Source organism: Hyla sarda, chromosome 6 (genome assembly GCF_029499605.1).
Source record: "Hyla sarda isolate aHylSar1 chromosome 6, aHylSar1.hap1, whole genome shotgun sequence".
Classification (NCBI taxonomy): domain Eukaryota; kingdom Metazoa; phylum Chordata; class Amphibia; order Anura; family Hylidae; genus Hyla; species Hyla sarda.
Genome location: NC_079194.1, coordinates 73763950 through 73778823, shown reverse-complemented (window position 1 = coordinate 73778823; position 14874 = coordinate 73763950). Strand labels below are relative to the sequence as shown.

Below are 14874 nucleotides of genomic sequence, written 5' to 3'. Positions count from 1 at the left end.
TGCAGTGGCTTTTGCGGGGCCATAGGCCGCCGCCGCCGCCACCACCCGCTTCTCTCCCCTACCTGCCAGGGTGCTCCGGGCCATCCATCCATCGTTCCTGTAGTGTCCGGGGGCGTTCCGGGTGGAGGGTGCGGGCTGTCCTTCTCCGGCGAGCCTCTTCTCCACTCCGGGCAGGCTCCAGCCTAGTACGCTGCATAGACGTCGCTGCGCAGTGACGCCCGTGCGCAGCGACGCACCTGACGTCACGGCGTAGCGGCGTCTATGCAGCGTACTAGGCCGGAGCCTGCCCGGAGTGGAGAAGAAGACCGTGGGAGAAGAAGGACAGCCCGGACCGGACCACCCTCCACCCGGAACGCCCCCGGACACTACATGAAGGAAGGATGGCCTGGACCACCCCCATTACGGGTAAGTTTAATTTTTTTATTCACTCGGAGGGTGGGGGAGGGGCCCGACGGGTATAGTGGTATGGGAAAAAATCCATACCGGTATACCGCCTAGCATCACGGTGGGGGGTGCGACGCGGCGGGTCGAGGGGGGTGGCGGTCGCGGTGCGGGCGGTTCGGGGGGCGGGGCATTATCGGCAAGATAATTGCTGATACCGATAATGCCCAAAATCGTGATTATCGGCCGATAATATCGGCCATACCGATAATCGGTCGATCCCTAGTCAGAACTCTGGCAACTGAAATTTTATGTGGATAAGTGCAAGATAATGCACCTGGGGCATAAAAACCCTCGGGCAGAATATAGAATATTTGACACAGTCCTGACCTCAGTATCCGAGGAAAGGGATTTAGCGGCGAACGGCTGTCCGGGCATGCTGGGAGTTGTAGTTTTGCAACAGATGGAGGCGCACTGGTTGGGAAACACCGATATAACGTGAAACACAATTTCTTAAAGGAGAACTCCAGAATATAAAAATTGTCCCCCATACTGCCGGCAGAAAAAAATAAAGATGTACATACCTTCCTCCGCTCCCCGGGGCCTCCGGTAACAGTCTCCAGTCTCTGCTGCGATCCTCTTCCTGGTTGCCGGTGGTCAGCGAGTCATACTGCACTCAGCCAATCACCGGCCGCAGTGAAGTCCCGACTCGGCCGGCGATAGGCTGAGCGGCAGTGTGAGAACGCTTCAAGACACACAATTCTTCCCTACACCGGCACCTGCTGCCGGGGCCGAAAACGTCACACTGCTGCTCAGCCTATCGCCGGCTGAGTCGGGACTTTACTGCGATCGGTGATTGGCTGAGTGCAGTATGACTCGCCGACCACCGGCAACCAGGAAGAGGATCGCGGCGGAGGCCAGAGACGGTTACCGGAGGCGCGAAGGAAGGTATGTACGTCTTTATACTGCCGGCCGTATGGGGGGACAATTTTTATATTTTGGAGTTCTCCTTTAAATGTTTCAATTGCACAACCGCGGCAAAACAGGCGCAGTTCTGCTGCCTGGTAACTGCCTGCATGGTGCAGTGCTAAGGGTGAACACTACCAAAAGATACAGCACATTAATGATGGTTTCCCCTTAGGACTCTAGTTGTGGCAAAACTACAACTCCCAGCATGCCCGGACAGCCAAAGGCTGTCCGGGCATGCTAGGAATTGTAGTTTTGCCACAGCTGGAGAGCCACAGGCTAAAAAAAACAATGCTCTAAAGCAGTGGTCTTGAACCTGCGGACCTCCAGATGTTGCAAAACTACAACTCCCAGAATGCCCGGACAGCTAACAGCTGTCCGGGCATGCTGGGAGTTGTAGTTTTGCAACATCTGGAGGTCCGCAGGTTCAAGACCACTGCTCTAAAGGCTGTAAGTCCCCCCAGCTGATGTTCTAATTAATTGCCCTGCCACAAAGGCATGCTGGGAGTTGTAGTTCCACAATTGCCCGAGATGAGAACCCCTGGCTGCAGAATACTTTTCTACTCCCATATAACCCGTAGGATAAAGTGTCAGAAATGACGGACACAGCTGGAGCCGTACAACCTGGATACAGTGCAGCCATGTCGGTGTATACAGGAGGACAGGGCCGCGCACTGACCGTGTAGTTCTCCACCAGCTCGGAGCCGACGACCTTCACCTCCCGCCGCTCCTCACCGTCCTCCATATACCCCGCCATGTCATCCATGGTGAACAACACGAACGGGAAAAGGATCGCGGCTCCCCCGGGTTATTCCTTCTCCTCGGCTGCGGGAGGCGCCATGTTTGTTTACGCCAGGATTTCAGTTCAACAAAACTTTATTGACAAGATCAGACGATAACACAGGAGGAGGCTGCGGGAAAGCGCTGTGCATCCTGTCAGGGGGCAACATGAGTGTATACATTATGGGCTGTGTGTGCTGGGTGCACAGTCTGTATATAGTTACATAGGGGGACATGTGTCATAACCTGTGCAGAGGAAGAGCCGTGCAGTTTCCCATAGCAACCAATCAGATTGCTTCTTTCAATTTTTACTGGTCTCTTTAAAAATGAAAGAAGCCATCTGATTGGTTGCCATGGGCAACTGCACGGCTCTTCCTCTGCAGTTTTTGATAAACCTCCCCCATAGTTTATAAGGTTACAAAAAGACCAGATCACGTTCAACCTTTATCCCAACCAGCCTTTGGCTGTCCGGGCATGCTGGGAGTTGTAGTTTTGCAACAGCCAAAGGCATCCTGGTTGGGAAACATTGCCCTACAGTGATGATCTAGAGCAGTGATCTTCAACCCGTGGACCTCCAGAAGTTGCAAAACTACAACTCCCAGCATGCCCGGACAGCCGTTGGCTGTCCGGGCATTCTGGGAGTTGTAGTTTTGCAACATCTGGAGGTCCGCAGCTTGAAGACCACTGATCTAGAGGATGGCAAAAAAAACAACCGTATGAGGCTGATGCCAATTGCCCCATATGAGGGGAAAAATTCCTTCCCGACTCTAAATATGACCGAATAAATCCCTGGATCAATGTTCTGTCCCAATATTCACTGTATATTCACTAAAAAAATCATCATTAAAGGGGTACTCCTGTGGTAGCCTGGGGTTGTAGGGTATATGCGGTGTAGCTGTGCGGTTACTAAAGGGTGATTTCTTAACCCTTTCTATTCGTGACGCCAGGGTGAGGGCTATTCTCTGTATGCTTATCCTACCGCCACCCTTCCCAAAAGCGATAGGGAGATAGGAAATAATTGATTGTCCACAACCGGAGATTTGCATAAACTTGTCGGAACGTTTACTGAAGATTTTATGCAGTAATGAACAGGAACAGTCCATATAACAAAGTCTATTAGAGCTTGACAAGTGGTTGGGACCTCGTGAGTCTATTGAGCTTTGGAAGGTAATTGTTGCACTGATCCACTGGATTTAGGGGTTTCGATTCGGTCCAGTAATCACGCTAGCTTTAGCGGGGATTGAGATTTTAACTCACGGTTTAGTTTCAGGCTGAGGCCGGCAGGCTTCTGGCCTAGCTTGTCTTTGTAAGTTGCCCAGATCCGTCCTAGTAGTCCGGCAAGAGTAGCAACCCAAGAGAGCCATCATTGGCTACAGCTCCCTTATATGGGCAGGGGCTGGACTAAAGCTCACTGGTCCGTAACAACTGTCAATCTTCTGTACATAGAGTTATGGGTAAACATGTGACCCAAGGACCTCCAAAGGTCCTCCAACATACCATAGAGGAATTAACATAGTCACATGACCGAAGGTCCTGCGATGCTACCAAGGTAAGCATACTAATATACATTATATTAAACACATACACCTAAACATTACAAAAGGGGCTGTCCCACATGTGGGACCCTACCTGAACGTAGTAACTCTGACTTTGGGGACCACTATACAAGGTACGGTATGCAATACGGTACCGGGATACCACACTCCAGCCATTTTTTTTAATTTATCCTATGTGCCCCGGCTGCCACTATTAAAGCTGGAAAATGACCGGGGCCGGAGGACTGGAGACCGATATCGGCAGCATCAGGGAAACGGGGGAAGGCAAGTTAAAGTTTATAATTGTAATGGTGGCAGTCCTGTCATATAGGATAAATAAAACATTTTACAGGAGTACCCCTTTAACAATATCTCTATCCATACAGTAAATAAATATATCTCCACTCACTGGCAAAAAAGTAACACAACAAGAAATTGTTGGAATGGAATAAAACTTTCTATGTATGTATACAATGATGATATCTGCAAGTGATAACTGTATTAGAGTGAAAGGATAGATTTATTGGGGGGAAAACTGTACAACTAAAAGAAGGCCCATACCCGGTCGGGCACCTTTACAAAATGATACTGTTGGGCATGGAGGCATACAGGTGGCCTGTAGATACTGTACAATCAGATCCTGTAGATCCTGTACAATCAGGTTGCTGAAGCTGGTGTCCCAGCTGGTTCAATACATGTTTGATTGGCGAACATGCAGACCAAGACAGTGGGGTTTATTTACTAAGAGTGGAGTGGACTTTTCCTTGTGGGTTTTGATTTCCGACAGGAATATTCCCAAGGTTTTTGCTAAAGTTTCCCTACATTTTGCACTTTTCGCAACGTTTTGCTTTTTTTTTTTACAACGGTTCTGATCTGTCGGGTTTTCCTCAGCTCAAATCCACCACATTGGACACCGCGTGGCCATTTACTAAGGTGGAAACCTTAGTAAATGGCCACACTCCTTTTCGGGTTTTTCTTGTATAATGGAGGGTTTTGTTTTTTTGGTCGCAAATTGTGTTGCATGGAACGTGTGACACAATTTGGGTGCAAAACCCAACAAAAAAGATTAGTAAATAAACCCCAATGTTGCAGTCTGGAGGAAACATTCCTGGGAAACCCTTACTGTGCAGGGGTGTGGAAATTTAATTAAAAAAAACTGCTTGTCCACGGAACTAAAATGGAGCAAAATCTACTTGTCCCTCATGAGCATCCACTTGAGGATTTCACTTTTACACTCTCGTTTTTTCCTCCTCGCCCTGTAATAGCCATAACTAACTACTATAATGATACTTTTTAATTTTACCATAACATACGCTCCGAAACAAAAAAATTAAATAAAAATATTAGTGAAGTTGTAGCTTTTATAATTTTTTTCGCATACCAGGCTCTATGAGGGCTAATTTTTACCCCATAATCAGTTTTTTGTATTGGTACCATTTTGGTTCTGATCTGACTTTTTAATCGCTTTTAAGTTATTTTTTGGGATATTATGAAAATTGCTATTCTGTGGTTTGGTATTTTTTTTTTATATTACATTTACGTCATTTACCGTACGGGATATATAATGTTATATTTTAATAGATTGAACAATTACGCACGTAGCGATACCAAATATGTTTGTTTTTATTATGTTTACATGTTTTTATATAGGAAAGGGGGTGATTTGAACTTTTAATATAGAAGGGGTTAACGTGTGTCTTTTAAACTTTTATTAAAACATTTTTTTTTACTTTATTAGTCCTTATGGGGACTTTTAGGAAGAATCATTAGATTCATCATACAGATCAATAGAGTTCTATTGAAGTCCATTGATCTGTGTGCTCAGCAATCCATTGATAGAGCCTATCAATGACAGAGCCATGGACACCAGGGAAGCAGAGGTAAGCCCTCCAGCTACCTCTATAGTGGATCGCTTCTGGAGGGGGGGGGGATCCACCCCACTAGCCCACCAGGGAGCATTAACATATCCCTTTAGATGCTGCTGTCAGCTTTGACAGCGATGATCTAAAGGGTTGATAGTCAGCCGCGGAGATCGCCGCATGCTGACTATTAGCGGCGGCCCCCAGCTACTGAAATCAGTATGGAGTGGAGTAGAGTATGGAGTGGGCAGGAGTCAGGAGTCCACTCCATACACTCTGAGTGCCATCGTGCTTGTCGGGGGCTTTAAGGTCCGGCCCTGCTTGCCTGATGAAGGGCTGAGGGCCTTAAAAATTCACCTGCCGGCACCCGGAACTGCATGTCCCGGGCATCGGGCTATACGAATTCCACATCCTTGCTGTGTGTAGGTGGGCATTACCATGCTGAAAAATGCCAGCTGGAAGCCCTGCCAGGAGAGACAACACATATGGCTGCAAGATGTCACATATGGCTGTTAGTGTCCCTCATATCACTACTATAGGTGATCGACTGTAATATGCGATGGCTTCACAGAACATCACACCAGCAGAAGGGCAGTGTGGTGCATCAAAGCAAAGGCAGGATTGAAGCGCTACCATGAGGCCTCCTGACCATCGAATCACAAACAGAACCTGGATTCATTGCTAAAGACAATTCGGTTACAGCCCACAGCAGTCCAGGATTCACATTCACAACACCACTGCAAACAAAGGCAACGGTGGCTGTCGGTCAATGACAGGACACAAAATAGGTACAGTGGTCCCTCAACATACGATGGTAATCTGTTCCAAACGGACCATCGTTTGTTGAAACCATTGTATGTTGAGGGATCCGTGCAATGTAAAGTATAGGACAGTGGTCTACAACCTGCGGACCTCCAGATATTGCAAAACTACAACACCCAGCATGCCCGGACAGCCGTTGGCTGTCCGGGCATGCTGGGAGTTGTAGTTTTGCAACATCTGGAGGTCCGCAGGTTAAAGACCACTGGTATAGGAAGTTGTACTCACCTGTCCCTGCCGCTCCGGACCGTCACCGCTCTTCACCGCTGCCCTGGATGTCGCCTTCCATCGCTGTCGCCTTGTCCCCGGGGTGTCCCCGACGCTCCGGCAAGGCCTCTGCTTCCCCGGCATCCTTGCTCTCCATCGCCGCCATCACGTCGTTACGCACGCCGCTCCTATTGGATGACGGGACGGTGTGCGCAGCGACGTGATGACGACGATGCAGAGGATCCCGAAGAGGAAGCGCCGGAGCCCCGAGGACAGGTAAGAGACATCACCGGAGCACCGTAAATGGCTATCCAGTGGCAGCGGAAGCAGTCTGTGCTGCCGGATAGCTGTTTATGCGATGGCCCCAACATCCAAAAGCATTGTATGTTGATGCTGCCTTCAACATGCGATGGTCTCCAAGAGGCCATCGCATGTTGAAATTATCGGATGTCGGGGCCATCGTAGGTCGGGGGGGGGGGGGGGGGGGTCACTGTATTTCCATATTATGCTGATCTCTTCTTCAGATCCAAGCTGATGTGTCTACACTAGTCTAATGCCTAGTCAGCATAACACAATCAGGTGAGCAGCTTACACTTTGCCACCCTCTTCTCCCGTCCTAGTACTTGCTGTCACCCTATGATGTGCTCTGTTTTATTTTACTACTTCTAAATGTCTTTGAGTCTATCGTATAGGCATGTCTAGCAGTCAACAATCTCCCACCAAGTGTTATACTAGCCAAACGTAGCATCTGAGAGTAAGCACGGTTTCTTTCACATTCAGTGGCAGCAATGTGGGAATTAATGATTATGCAAGAATTGCTGTTGGATGTCCTCTCCCCTCCTTCCCAAAAAAATGGAAAAAAATAAATAAAAAGTACCGGTAATATGTACCTCAAAATGGTATGAAACTACAGCTCACCTCGGCTTCGGTTGGAGGGGGTGTGTAGGGATGCAGCTTTAGGGCCAACTTGCAACACCTAAAGTTTTAGAGATAAACTCCAGTGCACCTCTTCGTAAATCCAGTGTACTAAAAATGGGCAAAGCTCTACTTACGTGGGTTGTAACAAAACGCAACACATGTCCCCCAATAAGTTGTCAAACTGAGATCCACAGATAATTCTTTACAATATTGTGGTAAGCGTTGTGCCAAATCTAATGGCGCCCTTGACCATAAAGCACTATAGAGTCTTCTTCAGTCCTGATAAACACATTTTTCAAGTAGTCAGAGACCATTCAGTGATTTTTCCGTTTTCTTTTTTTTTTCTTTCTTTATTTTTTATCAAAAGGCAAAGTACAAACAAGACAACACAAAGCTTCAACCTTATTCCATTTCATCAGCCTTTACAATTCCTTCAATTCGACAACTTGACACTACTTATTCTTTTATGGTTGCTCATCATGCAGAGAAAATGTGGCATCAACACAAGTAATAAGGGTGCAGGTCAGCTTTATGTATACGTAGCCTACAAATACAGCTGCCATGGAGTGCAAGGTCATGGGGTGCAAGTTCATTACTTTAGTAATTAGTTTTATTCTTGGCATAATGTATAAAGGGTTGGCAAAATGATGTTGAGAAAGATTGATTGTTACATATTTTTGGCTACAATTTTTTTTGATGGAATATCCGAGTCAATTGTATATTTTCCACCAAATGTGCCTTTCATGTTTTTGATGTATTTCAATATATAAGATAAAGTTCTTCATGTATACGGTGCAGGTATTAGGAGCGTACGGACTGAATGTGTATGCTGCCATCCTCTGGGTTTTTCTCCTTTGATTCTGTGTAAGCTCCAATGAAAGATCCGTCCTCATTGAAGTGACTGTGTTCTCCATCACTGTACTGGACCAGGCTATCCACACTGTCATACGTCTTGATATCGAGGCTTAATGAGTCCATGCTGCCATTTGTCGCCTTCTTATCACTGGAACTACTGTAAGGGAAGAAAAATGTAAAGTAACTATATCACATAGAATTATTATAGGAGGAGACAGGTAGATCAGCTCACCGGATAGGCGTCCTTTCCACAGCATGGCAGGCGTATGGCTACACCAAACAGAAGAGTTAGGAACAGATAGCCAGCGTGGAACATGTAGATAATCCTTTATTGTGTAAAATCAGAAACACAGGAACAGGAGGACATGACGCGTTTCAGGCGTGTACCGCCCTAAGGGCGGTACACGCCTGAAACGCGTCATGTCCTCCTGTTCCTGTGTTTCTGATTTTACACAATAAAGGATTATCTGCATGTTCCACGCTGGCTATCCGTTCCTACATAGATTTTTTTTTTTTTTTTTAGACTGAAGCCAGATATTGAAACATAAAATTTTTTTAAATCGGATTCTATTTCCTGATTAAAACATTTTTATATAATTTTTTTCTGTACATGTTATGGGGGGCAGCCATTTGCCCTGATTTGTATGTACACTGCTCAAAAAATAAAAGGGAACACTTAAGCATCACAATGTAACTCCAAGTCAATCACACTTCTGTGAAATCACACTGTCCACTCAGGAAGCAACACTGATTGACAATCAATTTCACATGCTGGTGTGCAAATGGGACAGACAACAGGTGGAAATTATAGGCAATTAGCAAGACACCCCCAATAAAGGAGTGGTTCTGTAGGTTGTGACCACAGACCACTTCTCAGTTCCTATGCTTCCTGGTTGATGTTTTGGTCACTTTTGAATGCTGGCGGTGCTTTCACTCTAGTGGTAGCATGAGACTGAGTCTGCAACCCACACAAGTGGCTCCGGTAGTGCAGCTCATCCAGGATGGCACATCAATGTGAGCTGTGGCAAGAAGGTTTGCTGTATCTGTCAGCATAGTGTCCAGAGCATCGAGGCGTTACCAGGAGACAGGCCAGTACATCAGGAGACGTGGAGGAGGCCTTAGGAGGGCAACAACCCAGCAGCAGGACCGCTACCTCCGCTTTTGTGCAAGGGGGAGCAGGAGGAGCACTGCCAGAGACCTGCAAAATGTCCTCCAGCAGGCAACAAATGTGCATGTGTCCACTCAAACGGTCAGAAAAAGACTTCATGAAAGTGGTATGAGGGCCCGACATCCACAGGTGGGGGTTGTGCTTACAGCCCAACACCGTGCAAGATGTCTACCATTTGCTAGAGAACACTAAGATTGGCAAATTCGCCACTGGCGCCCTGTGCTCGTCACAGATGAAAGCAGGTTCACACTGAGCACATGTGACAGAGTCTGGAGACGTGATGGAGAACATTCTGCTGCCTGGAACATCCTCCAGCATGACCGGTTTGGCGGTGGGTCAGTAATCGTGTGGGGAGACTAATTTTGACTTGTTTTAAGGACATTACATCAAAGTTGGATCAGCCTGTAGTGGGGTTTTCCACTTTGATTTTGAGTGTGACTCCATATCTAGACATCCATGGGTTGATAAATTTGATTTCCATTGATAATTTTTGTGTGATTTTGTTATCAGCACATTCAACTATGTAAAGAGGAAAGTATTTCATATGATTAGTTCATCTAGGATGTTATCTTATTGTTCTCTTTATTTTTTGAGCAGTGTAATAGCATTTATAGCTATGCTTTACAGCATGGTTTCCAAACTGGGTGCTGCACTGGCAGTGTCGGCAGCAGTCCACAGGTGTGTCACAGCAATGTCCAGTACCGCAGCAGCAGCCACCACTGGTCACTGTTAGTAAGTGGGCACAGCCCTACTGATAATTTTTAAAAGGCAGCCGGTGTGGCGGCGGTCACTTTAAATCAGTGAGCTTTGGTGGCTTCCGGAGTCAGATCCGCCGAGACTCCACTTGGGCCTGCCGAAGCACACCGAGAGACACAGGCCAGGTGAGAATGCAATGGCACCAAGCGGGGGGGAAGGGGGGTTGGGTTTGTAATGATGTGGCACAGGGGGTGATCACTAGGGGGAGATTAAATGGCACAGGGGTGGATCGAACGGTGGGAGGATGCGGCACAGGGGGTGATCACTAGGGGGAGATTAAATGGCACAGGGGAGTGATCGGGGGGATGATGTGGCACAGGGGGTGGAAAATGAGGGGAATGAAATGGCACAGGGGGGGGGGGTCAAGGGGTTGATTGATGTGGCATGGTGAGACCCTTGAGTTAGCTACTAAAATAATGGTGTATAACATATTGGGATACAGTGTATGATCTGAGTATTTGTAGGGGACATGTACATTGTAAAAATAACTTAGCAATGTGAACACTAACCTATAGTCATCATAGAACTGATCCTTCATAGACTGCACTTCTGGTTCAGGATGGAGCTCCTCTTTCTCCTTCACTGTTTAATACAAAGTATAAAAGCTTAATTAGACATGTTATATCCTTTATTATTTTCCCTTTATCATTTATTATAGCAGTTATTACCTATATAAATTTGGATATTTTATTTGCAATACCATATATCTCTCTCTGTATTCTATGAAAACCCAACATGTATAGTTTGTTGGTGTATCTGCAGTCTCATGATGTTGTGTGTCTTTCAAATATGATTAGCTATATCATTGGTCCCTAACCATTGTACCTCCAACTGTTGCAAAACTACAACTCCCAGCATGCCCGGACAGCCTTCGGCTGTCCGGGCATGCTTGGAGTTGTAGTTTTGCAACAGCTGGAGGCTCCATGGTTGTAAAACACTATGCTATGCAAAAAGTGCAATTTATTGTCTGATGTAACAACTGTGAAACGCCCAATATTTTGGGATACCTAGATATTGCAGGAACCGTCACACCACATAGAATACAGTATCTTATAATAGGATAAAGTATTTGCTATCATTTATTTAATTTCAATTGGAAAAGAAAAGCGACATAATGTGAACTGTGAAATAGGCTTCCCACGCAATGAGAACACTTGCAGTTTGTAAAGAAAAAAAAATAATATATATATATATATATATATATATATATATATATATATAAACAAAAGGATCCATTCACATGTGTTGGATTTTAGGGGTACTCAGACGGTGATTTGCTATGCAGGCCGTCACTGAGGCCCCATCGGTCAGACCCCCTGCGATCAGAAACTTATCCTGTGGATAGGGAAAAAGTTTTATTTCCCCAGAGTATCCCTTAACCTCTTCAGGACATAGGGCGTATGGATACGCCCTGCATCCCGAGTCCTTAAGGACCGAGGGCGTATCCATACGCCCGTGGGAATTCCGGCCCCCACCGCTAGCCGGTTGGGGACCGGAGCCGGATGCCTGCTGAAATCGTTCAGCAGGCATCCCGGCATATCGCCCAGGGGGGTCATTATGCCCCCCCATGTCGGCGATCGCCGCAGATCGCTGGACAATTCAGTCCAGCGATCTGCGGCGATTCCGGGTCAATCGGGTCTCCGGTGACCCGGCGACCCGGAATTACTGGCTATTCGGGGCCGTCTCTGACGGCCCCGAACAGCCAGAGCCTGCAGGGGTGAGGTGGCACTGGTGCCACCTCACGATCGCCCTGATTCGTCGGCCGGATTACCGGCCGACCAATCAGGGCGCCTGCTGCGGGTGTCACTCCCGCACCCGCTCCGCCCCTCTTCCGGAGGGCGTGAGCGGGTGCGGGAAGACGACCCCCGGTGCTGGGGACCCCGATCCCCGGCGCCCCTGTTGGGATCGGGGCCCCAGGAGCAGCTGCGGCGGCGAGGGACAGTCCAGCGATGAAGCAACAGCAGGAGGTGAGTGACAGCCTCCTGCTGTTGCTTAGCAACAGCTCCCAGCATGCAAAAAGGGCATGCTGGGAGCTGTAGTTATGCAACAGCAGGAGGCAGACCACCACAACTCCCAGCATTCCCTTATGGGCATGCTGGGACTTATGGTTTTGCAACAGCTGGAGGCACATTCTTTCTATGGAAAAGTGTACCTTCAGCTGTTGTATAACTACAACTCCCAGCTTGCACAAACAGCTAAAGTGCATGCTGGGAGTTGTAGTGGTGCACCTGCTGGTTGCATAACTACAACTCCCAGCATGCCCGTTGGCTGTCGGTGACTGCTGAGAGTTGTAGTTTTGCAACAGCTGAAGGCACACTGGTTGTGAAACTCAGAGTTTTTTTTTACCTAACTCAGTGTTTCACGACCGGTGTGCCTCCAGCTGTTGCAAACTACAACTCTCAGCAGTCACCGTACACCATGCACCGTACATGCTGGGAGTTGTAGTTTTGCAACAGCTGGAGGCACACTGGTTGTGAAACACTGAGTTAGGTCACAAACTCAGTGATACATAACCAGTGTGCCTACAGTTGTTGCAAAACTGCAACTCTCAGCAGTCACCGACAGCCAACGGGCATGCTGGGAGTTGTAGTTATGCAACAGCTGGATGTCCCCCCCCCCCAATGTGAACGTACAGGGTACACTCACATGGGCGGAGGATTACAGTAAGTATCTGGCTGCAAATTTGAGCTGCCGCAAACTTTCTGCTGCAGCTCAAATTGCCAGCGAGAAACTACTGTGAACCCCCGCCCGTGCGACTGTACCCTAAAAACACTACACTACACTAACACAAAAAATAAAATAAAAAGTAAAAAAACACTACATATACACATACCCCCACACAGCCCCCCTCCCCTCCCCAATAAAAATGAAAAACGTCTGGTACGCCACTGTTTCCAGAACGGAGCCTCCAGCTGTTGCAAAACAACTCCCAGTATTGTCGGACAGCCGTTGACTGTCCAGGCATGCTGGGAGTTTTGCAACAGCTGGAGGCACCCTGTTTGGGAATCACTGGCGTAGAATACCCCTATGTCCACCCCTATGCAATCCCTAATTTAGGCCTCAAATGCGCATGGCGCTCTCACTTTGGAGCCCTGTCGTATTTCAAGGCAACAGTTTAGGGTCACATATGGGGTATCGCCGTACTTGGGAGAAATTGTGTTACAAATTTTGGGGGGTATTTTCTGCTTTTACCCTTTTTAAAAATGTAAAATTTTGGGGAAAACAAGCATTTTAGGTAAAAAAAAAAAAAATTTTTTACATATGCAAAAGTCGTGAAACACCTGTGGGGTATAAAGGTTCACTTAACCCCTTGTTACGTTCCCCGAGGGGTCTAGTTTCCAAAATGGTATGCCATGTGGTTTTTTTTTGCTATCCTGGCACCATAGGGGCTTCCTAAATGCGGCATGCCCCCAGAGCAAAATTCGCTTTCAAAAAGCCAAATGTGACTCCTTCTCTTCTGAGACCTGTAGTGCGCCAGCAGAGCACTTTTCACCCCCATATGGGGTGTTTTCTGAATCGGGAGAAATTGGGCTTCAAATTTTTAGGGGTATTTTCTGCTATTACCCTTTTTAAAAATAAAAATTTTTGGGGAAAACAAGCATTTTAGGTAAAATTATTTTTTTTTTTTTACATTTGCAAAAGTCGTGAAACACCTGTGGGGTATTAAGGTTCACTTTATCCCATGTTACATTCCCCGAGGGGTCTAGTTTCCAAAATGGTATGCCATGTGGGTTTTTTTTGCTGTTCTGGCACCATAAGGGCTTCCTAAAGGTAACATGCCCCCCAAAAACCATTTCAGAAAAACGTACTCTCCAAAATCCCCTTGTCGCTCCTTCCCTTCTGAGCCCTCTACTGCGCCCGCCGAACATTTTACATAGACATATGAGGTATGTGCTTACTCGAGAGAAATTGGGCTACAAATACAAGTAAAAATTTTGTCCTTTTACCCCTTGTAAAAATTCAAAAATTGGGTCTACAAGAACATGTGAGTGTAAAAAATGAAGATTGTGAATTTTCTCCTTCACTTTGCTGCTATTCGTGTGAAACACCTAAAGGGTTAAAACACTTACTGAATGTCATTTTGAATACTTTGGGGGGTGTAGTTTTTATAATGGGGTCATTTATGGGGTATTTCTAATATGAAGACCCTTCAAATCCACTTCAAACCTGAACTGGTCCCTGAAAAATACTGAGTTTGAAAATTTGGTGAAAAATCGGAAAATTGCTGCTGACCGTTGAAGCCCTCTGGTGTCTTCCAAAAGTAAAAACACGTCAATTTTATGATGCAAACATAAAGTAGACATATTGTATATGTGAACCAAAAAAAAATGTATTCGTAATATCCATTTTCCTTACAAGCAGAAAGCTTCAAAGTTAGAAAAATGCTAAATTTTCAAATTTTTCATCAAATTTACGGATTTTTCACCAAGAAAGGATGCAAGTATCGACAAAAATTTACCACTATGTTAAAGTAGAATATGTCACGAAAAAACAATCTCGGAATCAGAATGATAACTAAAAGCATTCCAGAGTTATTAATGATTAAAGTGACAGTGGTCAGATGTGCAAAAAACGCTCCGGTCCTTAAGGCCAAAATGGGCTCCGTCCTGAAGGGGTTAAACACAGATTT

At 46.5% G+C, this 14874-nt stretch overlaps 2 protein-coding genes across 6 annotated transcripts in view; both read right to left on the bottom strand.

The window, feature by feature from the left end:
• The window catches only part of NISCH (nischarin), an 85104-nt gene extending 82721 nt beyond the window's left edge, over positions 1 to 2383 (bottom strand). For 2 of the 5 annotated variants that reach the window (XR_008844891.1, XM_056524139.1), the window contains exon 1: positions 2027 to 2381. Coding sequence is in view for 4 of the 5 variants with exons in the window: in XM_056524139.1 (XP_056380114.1) it covers positions 2027 to 2113 (87 nt within the window). In the remaining variant the exon portion in view is untranslated. Of the gene's footprint in view, positions 1 to 2026 lie in introns of all 5 variants that reach the window. The other 3 variants (XM_056524138.1, XM_056524136.1, XM_056524137.1) reach the window with 2 other exon arrangements.
• A 5406-nt stretch (positions 2384 to 7789) lies between these two features.
• Positions 7790 to 14874, bottom strand: part of CHL1 (cell adhesion molecule L1 like) — a 186720-nt gene continuing 179635 nt past the window's right edge. The window contains exons 25-26 of the mRNA XM_056524135.1: positions 10754 to 10826; positions 7790 to 8477 (exon numbers count right to left, since the gene is read on the bottom strand). Of these exons, the coding sequence (XP_056380110.1) occupies positions 8267 to 8477; positions 10754 to 10826 (284 nt within the window). The 3' untranslated portion in view covers positions 7790 to 8266. The remainder of the gene's footprint in view (positions 8478 to 10753; positions 10827 to 14874) is intronic.